This window comes from Sciurus vulgaris (assembly GCF_902686455.1).
Source record: "Sciurus vulgaris genome assembly, chromosome: 3".
Taxonomy (NCBI): Eukaryota; Metazoa; Chordata; class Mammalia; order Rodentia; family Sciuridae; genus Sciurus; species Sciurus vulgaris.
In genome coordinates this window covers 188775253-188790748 of record NC_136463.1, presented here as the reverse complement: position 1 = coordinate 188790748, position 15496 = coordinate 188775253, and the positions used below count along the sequence as shown (strand labels likewise).

Below are 15496 nucleotides of genomic sequence, written 5' to 3'. Positions count from 1 at the left end.
GCCCTCTTACAGGGGCACTAGTCCCATTCCTGAGCACCCCCTCCTGACCGCGGCGTGTCCCAGAGGCCCCAGCTTTCAGTACTGTTGGAAATCCCAGCGCCCCAGGAAGCCAGCCCGTGCTCAGAAGCCCCTCGGCAAGGCAAAGGCCACTTCTGCACAAGGGTTGCTACCCAGCCTGGCTGGTGAGGGACCTGGGCGGGCAGTCCACCTGCTTCTCTCCCCAGTGCAGGGCTGCCCCTTGCTCTGCTAGGAGGAGCTCAGGGTCACAATCTACGCAACTGGCTAACGTGGAATTTGGGGTGGGCAAAGGGAAGGGTCATGGTTAAAATGGCTGCAGTTGGATCTTACATCCCGATTAAGGCTAGAAACTGTATTCTGAGAATGGATTGCGACTTTCCGTTTCTCAGAGCACCTCGCTTAAGAGCTGGGGTTCAACGTGAATTCGGGAGGACCCGGAGCACCCCATTCCGTTGACGCTCTCTTGGATCCCACTTGCATGCCTGTCAGACCATTTCTCTGTGACTTTCACTTCTGTTTTCCATTATTTTTTCTCTTTTTTGATTTTCTATTTCATTCGTTAACACGGCCTCCAGCTATATCTAATCTCTTGAGTTCTTAATTTCAGTCATCATATTTTTTAATTCTGAAATTTTCACTTGATTCTTGATGATTTCCCTTTCTCTGGGAAAATCATTCATTTTTCCATTTACGTCCTCCATCTGTTTCATGTTGAACATACGAATCATGATTGTATTAAGTCCTTATTCGATCACTCGTAGGTCTGAATCCTGCAGAGGTACATTTCTTCTTCCTCTGTGTGTTTAGTTCATTTTCCTCTTGGTGTCCGATCGTGCAGCCTGTCTCTTCATGCCTTGTTACTTTGATGTGTTAGACGTCATCTGCTAAACCACTGGGAGGCCCCAGGATGTTCACCTTTCTCTCTCAGACAGTGAGCAGGAAGCAGGACCCCTAACTCCCCCGGGGAGTAGCTGAGCTCAGGCAGGTGTGGGTCTGAGGAGGCCCAGCCCATCTATGGCTCTACCCTGCCCTGAGGTCTCAAAATCAGGCCCCACTGTGACCTGGGGTTCTCCTCCTGGAGGACCCTGTATTTGAAATCTTTTTTCCTTAGCAGCACCTGACCCTCAAGTTTTTTCTTGACTTTCAGAGATTTTCTGCTTAGGTTTTTAAAATTCAACCACTTGCTGGGTGCAGAGGCACAAGCGTAATCCCAGCTACTTGGGAGACTGAGGCAGGAGGCCTGCAAGTTGGAGGTCAGCCTGGGCAACTTAGCGAGACCCTCAACAACTTAGACCCTGTTTCAAAATAAAAAATTAAAAGTGCTGGGGATATAGCTTAGTGGTAAAGCACCCTTGATTTCAATCTCTAGTATCAAAAAAAAAAAAAATCTACCCTTTATTCCTTATTCAGAATCTGGCAACTGTCTTAAGGGACACACTGGCTGTTTGCTCCTTTTAGTCTCTGCCTCTCCCCTCCCCTCCTGGGATCTTGGCCTCTCACGCCTGTTCGTCGTACCATGAGCTCTGCAGGTTTCCCTGTCCCTAAGGAACCACTCTCTGCCCGGGAAGACTCTGGACTCCCAGCCTCTGGTCGTGAGCAGAATGCAAATGTGCTGGGAGACCTGCTGTGGAATGTGGCTTCTGTGCCTCAGCCCCCACCCCGGCTTCTTGGCCTGCGGGTCCCCTCTGCTTCTGCAGCGCCTGATTCTGGCTTCTGCAGCGTGGTGTGGGGGAGGCCAGCGGCCGTCGCGCTGTGCAGTCTTCCTGGTGATGCAGACTTATGCCCGGAGCCAGGGCAGAGGCCCCTGCGTATTCGTGCGCTGCTTCTGGAAAGCAAGTCCTCGCTCCGTTTCTCCACGTGGGACAGCCGGTTGTCCCAACGCTGATCCCACCCAGTGCCCTGGAAGGCAGCATGGGGTGGGGAGCGGGTGGTTGGCTGGGCCTCCTTGTCTGCCCTGAGCGCTGAGCGACGTCTCTTCTCGGCTCTGGAAATTATAATGGCTTCACAGCCCACAGGGTGGCTGGGAGGGTCCCCTCTGTTCTTATTTTCAAAAACTCTCTTCTCTTTCCACACTTCATTGACCGTCCCGTTGGAATATTCTGGTTATGGGGATCACGCTGACTTGGTATAGCTAAACTTGGGGAGGACTGAACATTTTGCTGTGTTGAATTGAACCCCTGCTCTCAAATATTTTCTTTATTTCTGAATATTTCTGCTTCAGCACTTGGGATCACGTGGTCACAGGCTGAGCCTTTCGAGAGACAGGAGGCTGCTTCCTGCTGCTGAGAATCTCGCTCACAGTCTCTTGGTTCATAGTCAGTCTCTTGGTTCATAGTCTCTTGCTCATAGTCAGTCTCTTGGCACACAGTCAGTCTCTTGGCGCACAGTCGGAGTCTTGCTCACAGTCTCTTGCTCAGTCTCTTGACGGTCTTTTCCAGCTTCAAGGTGTGGGAACTAGCCAACATAAGGAAACAGATCCTCAGAGAGGTGCACCCTTCTGTCCACTCCTGAGTGGTCACTCGTGGACTCAGGAGGACAAACAGTAAGGGACCCACTCATGGGTGTAGTTGAGGCTGTGCCCTGTGGCTTCAGGGACTGTGCTGGGGTAGCAGGCTCAGGTCTGGCCGTGCGAACCTGTTCGTCCTTGGTGCTGTGCTGGGAGGCCTGGCTCTCTTCTGCAGGCCCTGGGAGAGTTGCTTATAGAGGGACAGCCCACCTCTGGCCTGCCTGTGCTGTGGCCGGGCCACGCCTGTGCTCTCTTCTCCATCTGCAGAGCTGGGTCCTCCTCCTTGACAGGGGGGCCCAGAGGGCTGCTCAGAGAGATGGGCCATGATCACAGATGGGCATCTGCAACACCCAGGAAGGGCACCTTTGTGCCAGATTGTCTTGAGGGTGGTAGTGATGGGCAGGGGACCAGGCAGAAGATGGCCTTTTCGGAAAGGGGACTTGGGGACTCTGTTGGGGATTCAAAGAGCACCCTCAGCGTTTGCTCCAGGACGCCTCTGGTGTTGGGGGCTCATCAAAGCTGGTTTTCTGGGGCAGGAGGTGGAGGCCCTGAGAACCCCTCTCCATGTCCGGCTGAATGAACTCTGCTTCCTGGGGCTCTGACCCCAAGAGGGATCCCTGGCCCTCCCACCCAGAGCATGGTTGCTGTGACCACCAGCCCGCTGCCAGGGCCCACCCCTCTGTTCCCGGGAGCACTGCCCTGCCAAGGAGCCCTTCCCAGGGGCTGCCCTACTGTGTTTGGCAGGAGTTTTCTGTAGCCTTCCTGAGTTCTGGGACCTGAGGGGCAGAGCGGCTTTGGGGCCCTCGCCCTCAGCCCTGTCATTCCTAGCATCTGTGCCCTGAGGCCCAGGGACTGTCACACAGCCTGGCCTTGAACTTCCTCTGCCATGCCTTGCGGATTCCCAGGCTGCTGCGGGTCAGTGTGACTCGAGTGCAGGGTGCAGCTTCAGGAGTACCCTGCACCTCCTGAGAGAATCACAGGCAGCAGGAAATGGTGCTAAAAGTGAGCCCCCCTCACATTCTTAGGGCCCCTGGCCCTTCCCTTGAGGGCTGAGTTAAGTGCTTGGTCCTGCTGATGCAGAGACTCTACTGTGTCTGGGTTTGGCCACCAACTAGTGCCCCAGGGTGCAGGCTGCGGTCAGATGCCCTCGACTCGGATCTTGGGCTTGTGCAGCCCTCTCTGGGCTGCATCCTCCGGCCCCGCTCTGGCTGAGGCTCAGCTTCACACCAGGAGCCTCCTGCTTCTTGTGCTGGGCTGCACTTCTCTGGGCTGCAGAGCTGGGCTCCTCACCCCTGCAGGTCTGGCCGGGGTCTGAAGGGGGGTCCTGTGGGTTCCAGCTGCATCCTGGTCCTGGCTCTTTGGATATTGCTTCTAATTCGAGTTTCCCTTTCCCCCCAAGGTATCTCCCACCCCTGCTGGGGCTCCTGCCACTGCTGGGAGTGACTGACAGAGGCCGCAGAGATGGCCGGGGCCTCGGTGAAGGTGGCCGTGCGTGTCCGCCCCTTCAATTCCCGGGAGATGAGCCGTGACTCCAAGTGCATCATCCAGATGTCTGGAAGCACCACCAGTGAGTACCTACTGTGAGGCCGCGGGGGCGCTGGTCCAGGCACGGCCTGTACCTCATGGCCAGACCGACAGCCAGCCCGGTCCCTCCTGGAGCCACAAGCTCCTGCGAGTGGCCTGCAGCTGCCGTGGGGATAGCACGCCGGGGCTCACGGAAGCCAGTGGCCTCCCACAGTTCTGGAAGCAGAGGTCTGAGCCAGGCGTGGCCAGATGCACTTCCTCTGGGTGGCAGGGTGACCCTGCCTCTTCCCGCGTTGGGCTGACGTGGCCATCTCTCGGGCTCCCCCGTCACCAGGCCTTCTCCCTGGCCTGCCTGTCTGTGTTTCCACGTGGCCTTTTATAAGGACACCAGCCTCAGGGTTTAGGGCCCACCTTAACCCAGGACAGCCACATTTTAACAAGTAATCACATCTCCAGAGACGCTATTTCCGGATCATTCCACCCTCCGAGGGCTCCGCGGCCGGGTTTTGGCGTCACTACTTACCTCTGGACAGTCACTGCCGAGGTTTTCCAGGTTCCATTCTCTTCTGCTTTTCACTGTTTCTCGTAGCTGTCTCAGGCCTCTGGCCAGTGGGACAGAACTGCCCCCACGGTCCTAAGGCAGGCCCAGGCTGCTGGAGGCAGGAGGGAGGCCCGCTCGTCCTCCTTTGGAAGGCTTTTTAGTGGGGTGCCGAGGACACGGAGCGGGGGCGGATCTGGTGGTCAGTGCGCTCAGTTTGCATGGTGGCGTTACCTGGGGTAACTGGCGCTGGACGGGGAGTGGGCTCAGCCAGCACCAGCAGCCCTGCATGCCTGGCCCCTCTGGCCTCCCCCTGGGCCTCGTGCACCATGGTGGGGCTGGCTCTGGGCCCTGTGCGCCCGCCCTGTGTCGGGCTGGCTGTGCGGGGATCAGTGAGCCCCCCTCAGCTCTGGGGCAGCAAGGGTTTGGCAGATGACTGGCTGACTCTGGCTCAGCTGCCATGGCTTCTTTGGCCACAGGCGAGGGTGACCCAACTGTACCCAGTGTTGGCCAGCAGCCCCTTCATCCTCGGGGTGTAGGGTGACAGGACCTTCCGCCCGCAGGGGCTGCCCCTGGGAGGGGCTCTCAGGCCTAGAGTGGCCACCTCCCCGAGTGGTGGCCTAGGCCTCTGAGGGCCGGAACTGGGTGTCCGGGGAGGGGTGCTGGGGTGCTCACGGTCCCGTTGCCATGGAGTCATTGTGGGTGGACGATGCTCTTCCCTGGAGCGTCCTGTGGTCCTGCTCTGAGCAGCTGGATCGGGGCACCGGCTGCAGGGCTTGGCCTACGGTGCAGAGCTGAGTTCTCTTCATGCCCAATCCTGGCTCTGCAGGAGGCAGGCTCTGGGGCTCCTGGAAAGTGCTCGTCTCTCTGGTCGGAGCGGGAAGTGAGCCTGTGAGCCCTTTGGCAGCACTAGGTCCACTGCCACGGCCAGCACTGCCATGGTCCCTCAGCCCCAAGAGGGTCTGCTCTGTGTGGGCCGAAGATGATCCCGGGTGGGCCCAGGGTGCTGGGCCTGGAAGTGATGCCCCGCTGTGCTCTTGGCGAACCTGCTGGGACTGTGCTGACGCCCCTCTGGGCCCCAGGGTGCCCACTGGTGCAGATGATGCTGCTGGACACTCCACACCCCACGTCTGCTGGACACTCCACACTCCACGTCTGCTGGACACTCCACACCCGTCTGCTGGACATTCCCACACCCCACATCTGCTGGACGCTCCCACATCCCACATCTACTGGACGTTCCGCGTCTGCTGGATGCTTCACACCCCACGTCTGCTGGACACTCCACACCCCATGTCTGCTGGACGTTCCCACACCCCACATCTGCTGGACGTTCCCACACCCCACGTCTGCTGGACGCTCCCACACCCCACATCTACTGGACGTTCCGCGTCTGCTGGATGCTCCACACCCCATGTCTGCTGGACGCTCTGCACCCCACGTCTTCTGGACGCTCCACACCCCACGTCTTCTGGACGTTCCCACACCCCACGTCTTCTGGACGTTCCCACACCCCACGTCTGCTGGACGTTCCCACACCCCACGTCTGCTGGACGCTCCCTCACCCCACATCTACTGGACGTTCTGCGTCTGCTGTATGCGTCACACCCCACGTCTTCTGGACACTCCACACCCCACGTCTTCTGGACGTTCCCACACCCCATGTCTGCTGGACATTCCCACACCCCACGTCTGCTGGACGTTCCCACACCCCACGTCTGCTGGACGTTCCCACACCCCACATCTGCTGGACATTCCACACCCGTCTGCTGGATGCTCCACACCCCACATCTGCTGGATGTTCCACACCCCACGTCTGCTGGACACTCCACACCTGACGTCTGCTGGACGTTCCCACACCCCACGTCTGCTGGACACTCCACACCCGTCTGCTGGATGCTCCACACCCCACATCTGCTGGATGCTCCACACCCCACGTCTGCTGGACACTCCACACCTGACGTCTGCTGGACGTTCCCATACCCCACGTCTGCTGGACACTCCACACCCATCTGCTGGATGCTCCATACCCCACGTCTGCTGGACGCTCCACATCCCACGTCTGCTGGACACTCCACATCCCACGTCTTCTGGACATTCCCACACCCCACGTCTGCTGGACACTCCACATCCCATGTCTGCTGAAAGTTCCCACACCCCACGTCTGCTGGACGCTCCACACCCCATGTCTGCTGGACGTTCCCACACCCCATGTCTGCTGGACACTCCACACCCGTCTGCTGGATGCTCCACACCCCACGTCTGCTGGACGCTCCGCACCCCACGTCTTCTGGACGCTCCACACCCCACGTCTTCTGGACGTTCCCACACCCCACATCTGCTGGACGTTCCCACACCCCACGTCTGCTGGACGCTCCCATATCCCACATCTACTGGACGTTCCACGTCTGCTGGACGCTTCACACCCCACGTCTGCTGGATGCTCCACACCCATCTGCTGGATGCTCCACACCCCATGTCTGGTGGACGCTTCACACCCCACGTCTGCTGGACGTTCCCACACCCCACGTCTGCTGGACGCTCCCATACCCCACATCTACTGGACGTTCCACGTCTGCTGGACGTTCCCACACCCCACGTCTGCTGGACGCTTTACACCCCACGTCTGCTGGACGTTCCCACACCCCACGTCTGCTGGACGCTCCCATACCCCACATCTACTGGACGTTCCACGTCTGCTGGACGTTCCCACACCCCACGTCTGCTGGACGCTTCACACCCCACGTCTGCTGGACGTTCCCACACCCCACGTCTGCTGGACGCTCCCATACCCCACATCTACTGGACGTTCCACGTCTGCTGGACGTTCCCACACCCCACGTCTGCTGGACGCTTTACACCCCACGTCTGCTGGACGCTCCACACCCATCTGCTGGATGCTCCACACCCCACCACAGGGTTTAGGGCCCACCATGCCCCACATCTGCTGGACGCTCCCATGCCCCATGTCTGCTGGATGCTCCCACGCCCCACGTCTGCTGGACGCTCCACACCCCAGTTCCAGGTCCATTCTGAGCCTTCTAGTTGCAGAGGAAGCTCTAGGGCGGGGCCCCTTGTCCCCTCTTGGCTGTGTAGAGGGGGACCCTGGGCCCAGAGCAGGACAGCTGGACTGGGCCTCTCCACCCAGGCTCCTGCCCACCAAGGTTGAGGAACCAGCAGCATCTCTGCCCACGGGAAGTGGCCCCGTGTGAGTAGCCTGGGCCTCCACAGTGCCACAGCTGAGTGGCTTCAGATAAGGGCCTCACTCTCCGCGGTCAGGAGACCAGGGCTGGAGAGCGCGGGCTTGGTCTGCTCCACAGTCCATAGGCGCGGGACGGTGCGTCCTGGTCACTGCCTCTCCTTGTGAGCCCACTGATCTCCAGTCACGTCCCCGCCCCACCCCCTCTTCCAGTGCTGTTTGCCTCCTGAGGCCCCCACTGGGTGGGCTTCATGTGTGCACTGGGGACGTGGTCAGCTCCTGGCAGGCTCCTGCCGAGAAGCGGCTCATGCCCCTCTGGCTTAGTGGTGCACCTGTGTAGTACTTCAGACTCCAGGAGTCGCTCCGTTACGTTCCTTTTAACCCGTCTGTGTCCTTCCCTCTGGTGGTCACCTTATGTGGCCTTGCCCCGGAGGGCTCTGGCCGCTCTCCCACCTGGTGCTGCTCCTGGAGGCAGCTGGACATGGCCGCCTCACAACCCCAAGGACAGGGCCTCATGGTCTCACCCATGCCCTCCTGCTGGGCTCCTGTGGGGCCGGGCAGGGCTGTGGCTGTCGGGGAGTCTGCTCCAGGACTCTGCCCAGCTCCTGGAGGCACTGGTGACTTGGTGCTCTGTGGCTTCGCTGACCGCAGCCTTGGTCCTCGTCACCCTGCCTGCTGCCTCGGTCTTCACAGGTGCCTCCCATGTCTGTCTTCAGAGTTCCCATTTCTAAGGCTACCAGTTCTCCCCAGTGACCTCATCTTAAACAATCACACCGCAGTGACCCTGCCTCCAAATAAGGTCCCATGGACCTCCTGGGCACCAGGACTTGAAATGTGGTTTCAGAGTGGACCCAAGCTGTGGAGGACACAGTTTGTCACTCTTGGGAAGGGCTCTTGTTCTTGGTTCTGGCAGCACGTCACCCTAGGGTATGGCAGGTGTCCTGGAGGCTGTGCTGTGCCTAGTCCAGCCAGGAAAACCAGTGCTGGGGTGGACAGACCTGGCCTGTGTCTCAGGCGTAGGGGCGGAGCCATGGGGGCTTCCCTCTTCAGACTAGGAGATGCGCTGGCCATGGTCCCCCAGGGGGCAGGAGCCCACCCTCCTTGTGGCTGTGAGAACCCAGGGTGGGGTCTCTGGGGTCCAGCCTGGGGGCCTGCAGGACTCTCCATCAACAGAAGCGTCTGGGTTCTGGTGGACCGGAGGGCAGTGGACGCATGGCCTGGGGGCTGGTGACAAGTCTGCTCTGTCCTGGCTCTGAGGATGCACTGCCGGCTGGGCCGGTCCCTGGGGGCAGTCGCAGGAGGCGTGCTGAGCTGCTGGGCCCAGCGTGGGGCACCACGGCCTCCCCTGGCCTGCTCCTGGCTTGGGGACACATTCTGGAGCTTGGCCTCAGGTGTCCGGAGTTGGGCTGGGAGCCCTGCACAGGGAGGAGGGACAGGGCTGTGGGCCTCCGGGGGGCCGTGTGCAGAGGTCCAGTGTGGAACTCCAGCCCCAACAGCAAGTCCAGAAGCCTGGACCCAGCGTGGGGCACCAAGGCCTGGCCCTGACAGGAGGGAAAACCCCAGGTGCCCGCAGCAGGGTCCCCACTGCAGGGTCCCCGCTGCAGGGTCCCCGCTGCAGGGGCGGTGAGCCTGCCTTGACCCATGGTACAGTGGAGCCCCTCAGTGCCCAGGTGCCAGGGTGCCTAGGCTTTGGGGGCGCTTCCAGGGCATGTGCGTGCCCAGCAGGACACAGAGACCTGGGCGGGGGCACCACAGGCCCTGGACCCTGATGAGGTGGTGCTGCCTGTCTGCTGGCAGGACTGCCCTGGGCAGCTTCTGGCTGGAGGACCACACAGGGCCCTGTAGGCACCTGCGGGAGGCCGAGTCCACCACGGAGAGGGGCAGGGCAACGTGTCTGCCTGGAAGTGGGCTCTGTCTCCACTGTGGGAGCCTGTCTTCCTCGGAAAGCCTGCTTCCAGATCCGGGAGGGTAGACTTCGCTGGCCATGTTCCCTCCCAGCTTGGCACTGACCCCTGGCCTGTGTCCCTCCCTGCAGCCATCGTCAACCCCAAACAGCCCAAGGAGACGCCGAAGAGCTTCAGCTTCGACTACTCCTACTGGTCGCACACCTCGGTGAGCCGGGGCAGACCCGTGTGTGGGCGGTGTGGGCGCCAGCCGGCAGTGTGGTCCGCGGGCCTCGGCCTCTTGGAGTGGCAGACTCCCCTCTAGGCAGGGCGAGGACGCCGCCTGCTCCCCCGAGGGTTGCCCTGAGCTGGGACATGTGCTGTCTCCCACAAAGGCAGTGGCCAGGGGGCTGCAGGGCCTGAGAGGCCTCCTGCTCCCCGTGGGCAGCTTCCCAGGGTGGTAGCTGTGTCCATTCTCACGCCAGCCATCCCAACTCAGGAAGCCCGCAGCCAAGTCTAGGCCCACTGGCACCAGCCCTCGGTGTGCAGAGGCTGGAGACTCCGGGCTCCTCCCCCTTCTCCCCGGATCCCTCTGGAAGTCCTCTCCCCAGTCTCCCTCACCTGCACGTCTCTGAGGGCCTGCGCCCAGGGCCCCACTTCCCCTCCCTGTTTGACCTGTCCTCCAGGCCGGGTGCCCCCAGCCTGATCATGCTGCCCTCTGCCTCAAGTCCCCTGCTGCTCCCAGGACAGGGTCTAGATGCCACGGCCCAGTCCACCAGGAGCCTCGGCCTCCAGACCCTGCCTCCCCTCCAGGCCTCCCCGGCCACCCCTGCACATCACCCTGACTGACTGGCCCGTGCCCTGCTGCCCACTCTGCTGGGCTGCCCTGCTGCCCACTCTGCCTCTGTGGCTCTCAACTCTCACTCTGTGATGCAGAGGCCCTCCCCAGGGCAGGTGTCCCTCCTGCAGCACTGTCCCTGGCTCCTTGAGGCTGGGCCCAGCGGTCCCGGACATGGCCGGTGCTCAGGAGTGTCCTCTCCCCAGCCCGAGGACTGCAACTATGCCTCGCAGAAGCAGGTGTACCGGGACATCGGCGAGGAGATGCTGCAGCATGCCTTCGAGGGCTACAACGTCTGCATCTTCGCCTATGGGCAGACGGGCGCCGGCAAGTCCTACACCATGATGGGCAAGCAGGAGAAGGACCAGCAGGGCATCATCCCACAGGCAGGTGGCCGCTGGCCAGGAGCTCTGTGGGGCCAGGGCAGGAGGTGGGCGGTGGAGGGCCTGCCTGGGACAGTGCACGCTGACTCACAGCACCAGAGGGCCGCTGAGAGCCGCTGGCTGAGGAGGGCCGGGCACTGGGCAGGGACAGGTGTCCAGGGCAAGGGGTGACCGAATACCGAGACAGATGCTCCTCAGATGCCACCAGGACTCCGAGCTCCCCAGCCCAGTGCCACGCACCAGCAGGTCCCTGGGTCTGAGCTGGTTGGTACTTGGCCTGGTCAGGGAAGGAGAATGCTGGGTACCAACAGCGCGTTGGTCGCTCCAGCCACCATGCAAACAAAGATGGAGTGGTGAGCAGATGACCCATAGGAAAGGGGACCTGGGGCCCGAGAAGGCTGCAGGCCTTCTCAGGGCCATTGAGATGTGATTTGTGATGTACAAGAGGGCTGGACAGAGCAGCCCCATCAGGCCATGGGGACAGGGTCCCAGGGGTTCTGCCAGTTCTCTGGGCTGACTCTCCCCCTGTCCTTGCAGCTCTGTGAAGACCTCTTCTCTCGAATCAATGACACAACCAATGACAACATGTCTTACTCCGTGGAGGTAGGACTCCCAGATGGCCGGCTGCTGGGGCAGCGATCCCTGACGTTACCCTAAGGCAGTGGGATCCCAGTCTTAGGGATCCCTGATGCCACACCTAAGGCAGTGGGATCCCTGACGCCACCCTAAGGCAGTGGGATCCCAGTCTTAGGGATCCCTGATGCCGCACCTAAGGCAGTGGGATCCCTGACGCCACCCTAAGGCAGTGGGATCCCAGTCTTAGGGATCCCTGATGCCACACCTAAGGCAGTGGGATCCCTGACTCCACCCCTAAGGCAGTGGGATCCCAGTCTTAGGGATCCCTGATGCCACACCTAAGGCAGTGGGATCCCTGACTCCACCCCTAAGGCAGTGGGATCCCAGTCTTAGGGATCCCTGATGCCACACCTAAGGCAGTGGGATCCCTGACGCCACCCTAAGGCAGTGAGATCCCTGACTCCACCCCTAAGGCAGTGAGATCCCTGACTCCACCCCTAAGGCAGTGAGATCCCTGACTCCACCCCTAAGGCAGTGGGATCCCTGACACCACCCCTAAGGCAGTGGGATCCCAGTCCCCTCCCCTAAGGCAGTGGGATCCCAGTCCCCTCCCCTAAGGCAGTGGGATCCCTGACACCACCCCTAAGGCAGTGGGATCCCAGTCCCCTCCCCTAAGGCAGTGGGATCCCTGACACCACCCCTAAGGCAGTGGGATCCCAGTCCCCTCCCCTAAGGCAGTGGGATCCCAGTCCCCTCCCCTAAGGCAGTGCTTTGCCACTGGTCTGCACCCTGGCTTGTCACTCGCTTGTTCATGTGATGACCCTGCCAGCCCCTCCCCACGGACTTGGGCATTCTTGGGCCCAGCGCCAGGGCTGTGCTGGGCTCCAAAGCTGGGAGCTGCTGGCCCTGGTGTGGCCAGGGTCGTGTGCTGTGGCAGGGGCTGGGCCCTCATGGCCTGGTCGTCCTGCAGGTCAGCTACATGGAGATTTACTGTGAGCGTGTCCGCGACCTCCTGAACCCCAAGAACAAGGGCAACCTGCGTGTGCGGGAGCATCCGTTGCTGGGGCCCTACGTGGAGGACCTCTCCAAGCTGGCGGTCACCTCTTACAATGACATCCAGGACCTCATGGACTCAGGGAACAAAGCCAGGTGTGGGGCACCAGTCCTCCCTGCCCCATCCCTTGCCGGGCCCACCACCGCAAGTCCCCAGGGAGGCCCACCTTGCACTGCTCAGCCCTTGAGGCCCCTCGTCCCTGTTGGGTCTGCCTGGGGCCCTGATGTCCTCACGTGTGTGCCAGCCTGGGAGAGGCCCAGGTTCCCTTGTTCAGGGGACACTGTCACCTACATGAGGGCTGCTTCTTCTCTCAGCTGGGGACACTGTGCTCTCTATGGGGTGCTGCCCCTTCCTGCGGGGTCAGCCTTGTTCCCCAAGAGCAGCTCCTCTGCCAGGCCAGGGGGTCCAGAACCGTGAGAGCTGCCCTGCCCTGGACCTGCTGCCTGGAACACTTTGGTTCTACTGACTGCCGTCCTTCTCTGTGGCCGAGACGCCCCTGAGGCCGCTGTCTGGCCAGCCACTCCTGGGTGGGGACCCACCCTGACAGCCTCTTGGCTCCCGAGGACTGAGTCTGGGACCTGCTCTGAGGTCCCTGGCAGGTTGGGGCAGCGTGAGACCAGCCCCAGGCCCTTCTTGGGCAGCTTGGCTCTTCCTCTGCAGAGCCACATTGCTGACCCTGTCACCTCCTGGGCTCCCTGGTGTGGGCAGCATGGGCAGTGGTGTGGGAGTGCAGGGGACGCCGCTCTCTTGTCACACGGGGGCCCCGAGGACCTCTGCCCTGCTGGGGTTCCTGAGGCCCTGGGGTGGGGAGCGCCTCTTGGTCACTGTGCCCCTGAGGTGCCTGGCACTGAGGAGGGCGAGGCCTCCGTGGTGGCTGGGTGGGTGGAAGGCTGAGTGGGCACCGGCCCAGGCGTGGTCGCCCTGCAGCCTGCTCCAACCACGGGGGCCTGAGGTGGGCCGCGGGTGACTGGGTGGCTCCCGCTCCCAGGACGGTGGCGGCCACCAACATGAACGAGACCAGCAGCCGCTCTCATGCCGTCTTCAACATCATCTTCACTCAGAAGCGGCACGATGCAGAGACCAACATAACCACCGAGAAGGTGGGTGTGTGGGGCCAGGCGGGCAGGGCAGGATAAGGAGGCCATACTGCCCGCTGGCCTGGGAGGTGCTGCCCGTCCTCAGCCCAGCTTGGTCCCAGCGGGGCACTGGACAGGTCTGGGAGGCCACCTCGTCTCAGAGCGCGGTGGCCTGGTGTGGAGGGGTTGCGGGCTGGTGTCCTGCTCCCTCCGCCTCCTGCCCATGGGCAGCTTTGGTGGAGAGTGTGGGGTTACAGAGGGATGTCCCAGGGCTGCAAGGGACAGCGGGATGGCAGGCCTGGTACTCCCCAGAGGGGGCAGCAGAGGTGGCTGGCCGGTCCAGTGAGGAGGCGCAGAGAGGCCCATGGCCTGGTGCAGGCTGGTGGGCTGTGTGCTCTGCCCTCCCTGGAGCGCTGGGCCCACATCTGGAGCAGGGCCTCTGGTGGGAGCCAGCCTCTTTGCCAAGGGTTGCCCTGCCCCCTGCTCCTGCCCGTGTGCCCTCCCCACACACCTCATGCTTCAGTGACCAGTAGGACGCATCTCCTGGGCCCTGTGTCCTGGGGCAGCGGGTGAGCAGCAGGCAGGTGCCGACCTCTTCCTGCCAGCCTCTGACGGTACCTCACCCTGCCCGAGTACAGGCCTCCTCTCAGCCTCCTCCCTGGGGCTTCCTCAGCGGCTCGGGCTCTGCTGGGGGCCTGCGCCTCTGCCCCTGGGGGTGCTGGTGGTCCCCTCACCTGGCACCACCCCCACGTCAGACCCTCGAGGTAGTGAGAGGAGGCTCAGGAAGGCCGAGGGGCCTGGGGCCAAAGGGAGGGCACGGCCAGGGCCTGGCGGGCGCATGTGGCTTCTCTTCCCCTGGTCAGCCACCAGCGCCACTGGGTCTGCGGCTGTCATGGCTGCGAGGCCCGCGCTCAGCGTGGCTTTGGGAGCAGCCTCCGTGGGGTGCGCGTGGCTGCCTGGCTGCAGAGGCTCTGTGGAGAGGCTGATGTGTCCACGTTTCAGGTGAGCAAGATCAGCCTGGTGGACCTGGCCGGCAGCGAGCGGGCAGACTCCACGGGGGCCAAGGGCACGCGCCTCAAGGTAGGGTCTGGCTGCCATCCACGAGGCTCGGGGCCTGGTGTCCAAACCCAGCCCAGGCAAGGGTGGACCGGGCAGGCGGGTCTGACTGGGGCTGGAGAGCTTGGGGCACAGCCTGGCCAGGCAGGGGGTGCGGGAGGCCAGGCCAGGGCCTTTGGCCTCCAGTAGCCAGTGGACTGGTCCTTCTGCCTTAACTCGGGTCACTGAGGACAGAGACTCCAGCTGGAAGCCGCCGCTCTCCCCAGTCCTACTGCCCTCGACCAGCCTAGAGGAACAGGGGCTGCGAGCTGGCGGCCAGCACCCTGAGTGGACTTCCAGTTCAGGAAGGAGCATCTCCAGTTTTCTCAGGGCCCCTCTGGTCCCTGCCATGGTGTGGTGGTTGGGAACAGGCCCTGGAAGCTGAGCCTGGTGAGGACAGTGACCTGTCTCAGTGACATCCGTGACAGCGGAGAAGGGCAGGGCTGGCCCTGGGGCCCCGAGGCCGGCAGGCGGAGCGGCTACCTCTGCCCCGGGCCGACTGGGCCAGGCCCGGCTCACCTGGCCACCTTTCCCACCCACAGGAGGGAGCCAACATCAACAAGTCCCTGACCACCCTGGGGAAGGTCATCTCTGCCCTGGCTGAAATGGTGAGCTGGCCACAGGCCCCGAGGGCTGGACAGGTGGAGGAACATGGGGTGCCTCCCTGGGACTCCCCAGAAGACCTGGGGCGCCATGCACCCCGTGTCTGGAGAGGGGCCGTAGCTCAAGCCCGGGGATGGGGCGGGGCTGCGGCAGTGACCCTCACCCCTCCTGAGCCTGCAGGCGGGCGTCCAGCCGTCCTCACA

General features: G+C 62.3%; 1 protein-coding gene across 29 annotated transcripts in view; it reads left to right on the top strand.

Moving 5' to 3' along the window:
* The window catches only part of KIF1A (kinesin family member 1A), a 96952-nt gene that overhangs the window by 23766 nt on the left and 57690 nt on the right, over window positions 1-15496 (top strand). For all 29 annotated transcript variants that reach the window (XM_079131319.1, XM_079131317.1, XM_079131293.1 and 26 more), the window contains exons 2-9: window positions 3924-4091; window positions 9821-9897; window positions 10713-10892; window positions 11427-11492; window positions 12436-12614; window positions 13508-13619; window positions 14598-14675; window positions 15233-15298. In XM_079131319.1, the coding sequence (XP_078987445.1) occupies window positions 3986-4091; window positions 9821-9897; window positions 10713-10892; window positions 11427-11492; window positions 12436-12614; window positions 13508-13619; window positions 14598-14675; window positions 15233-15298 (864 nt within the window). In that variant the 5' untranslated portion in view covers window positions 3924-3985. The remainder of the gene's footprint in view (window positions 1-3923; window positions 4092-9820; window positions 9898-10712; window positions 10893-11426; window positions 11493-12435; window positions 12615-13507; window positions 13620-14597; window positions 14676-15232; window positions 15299-15496) is intronic.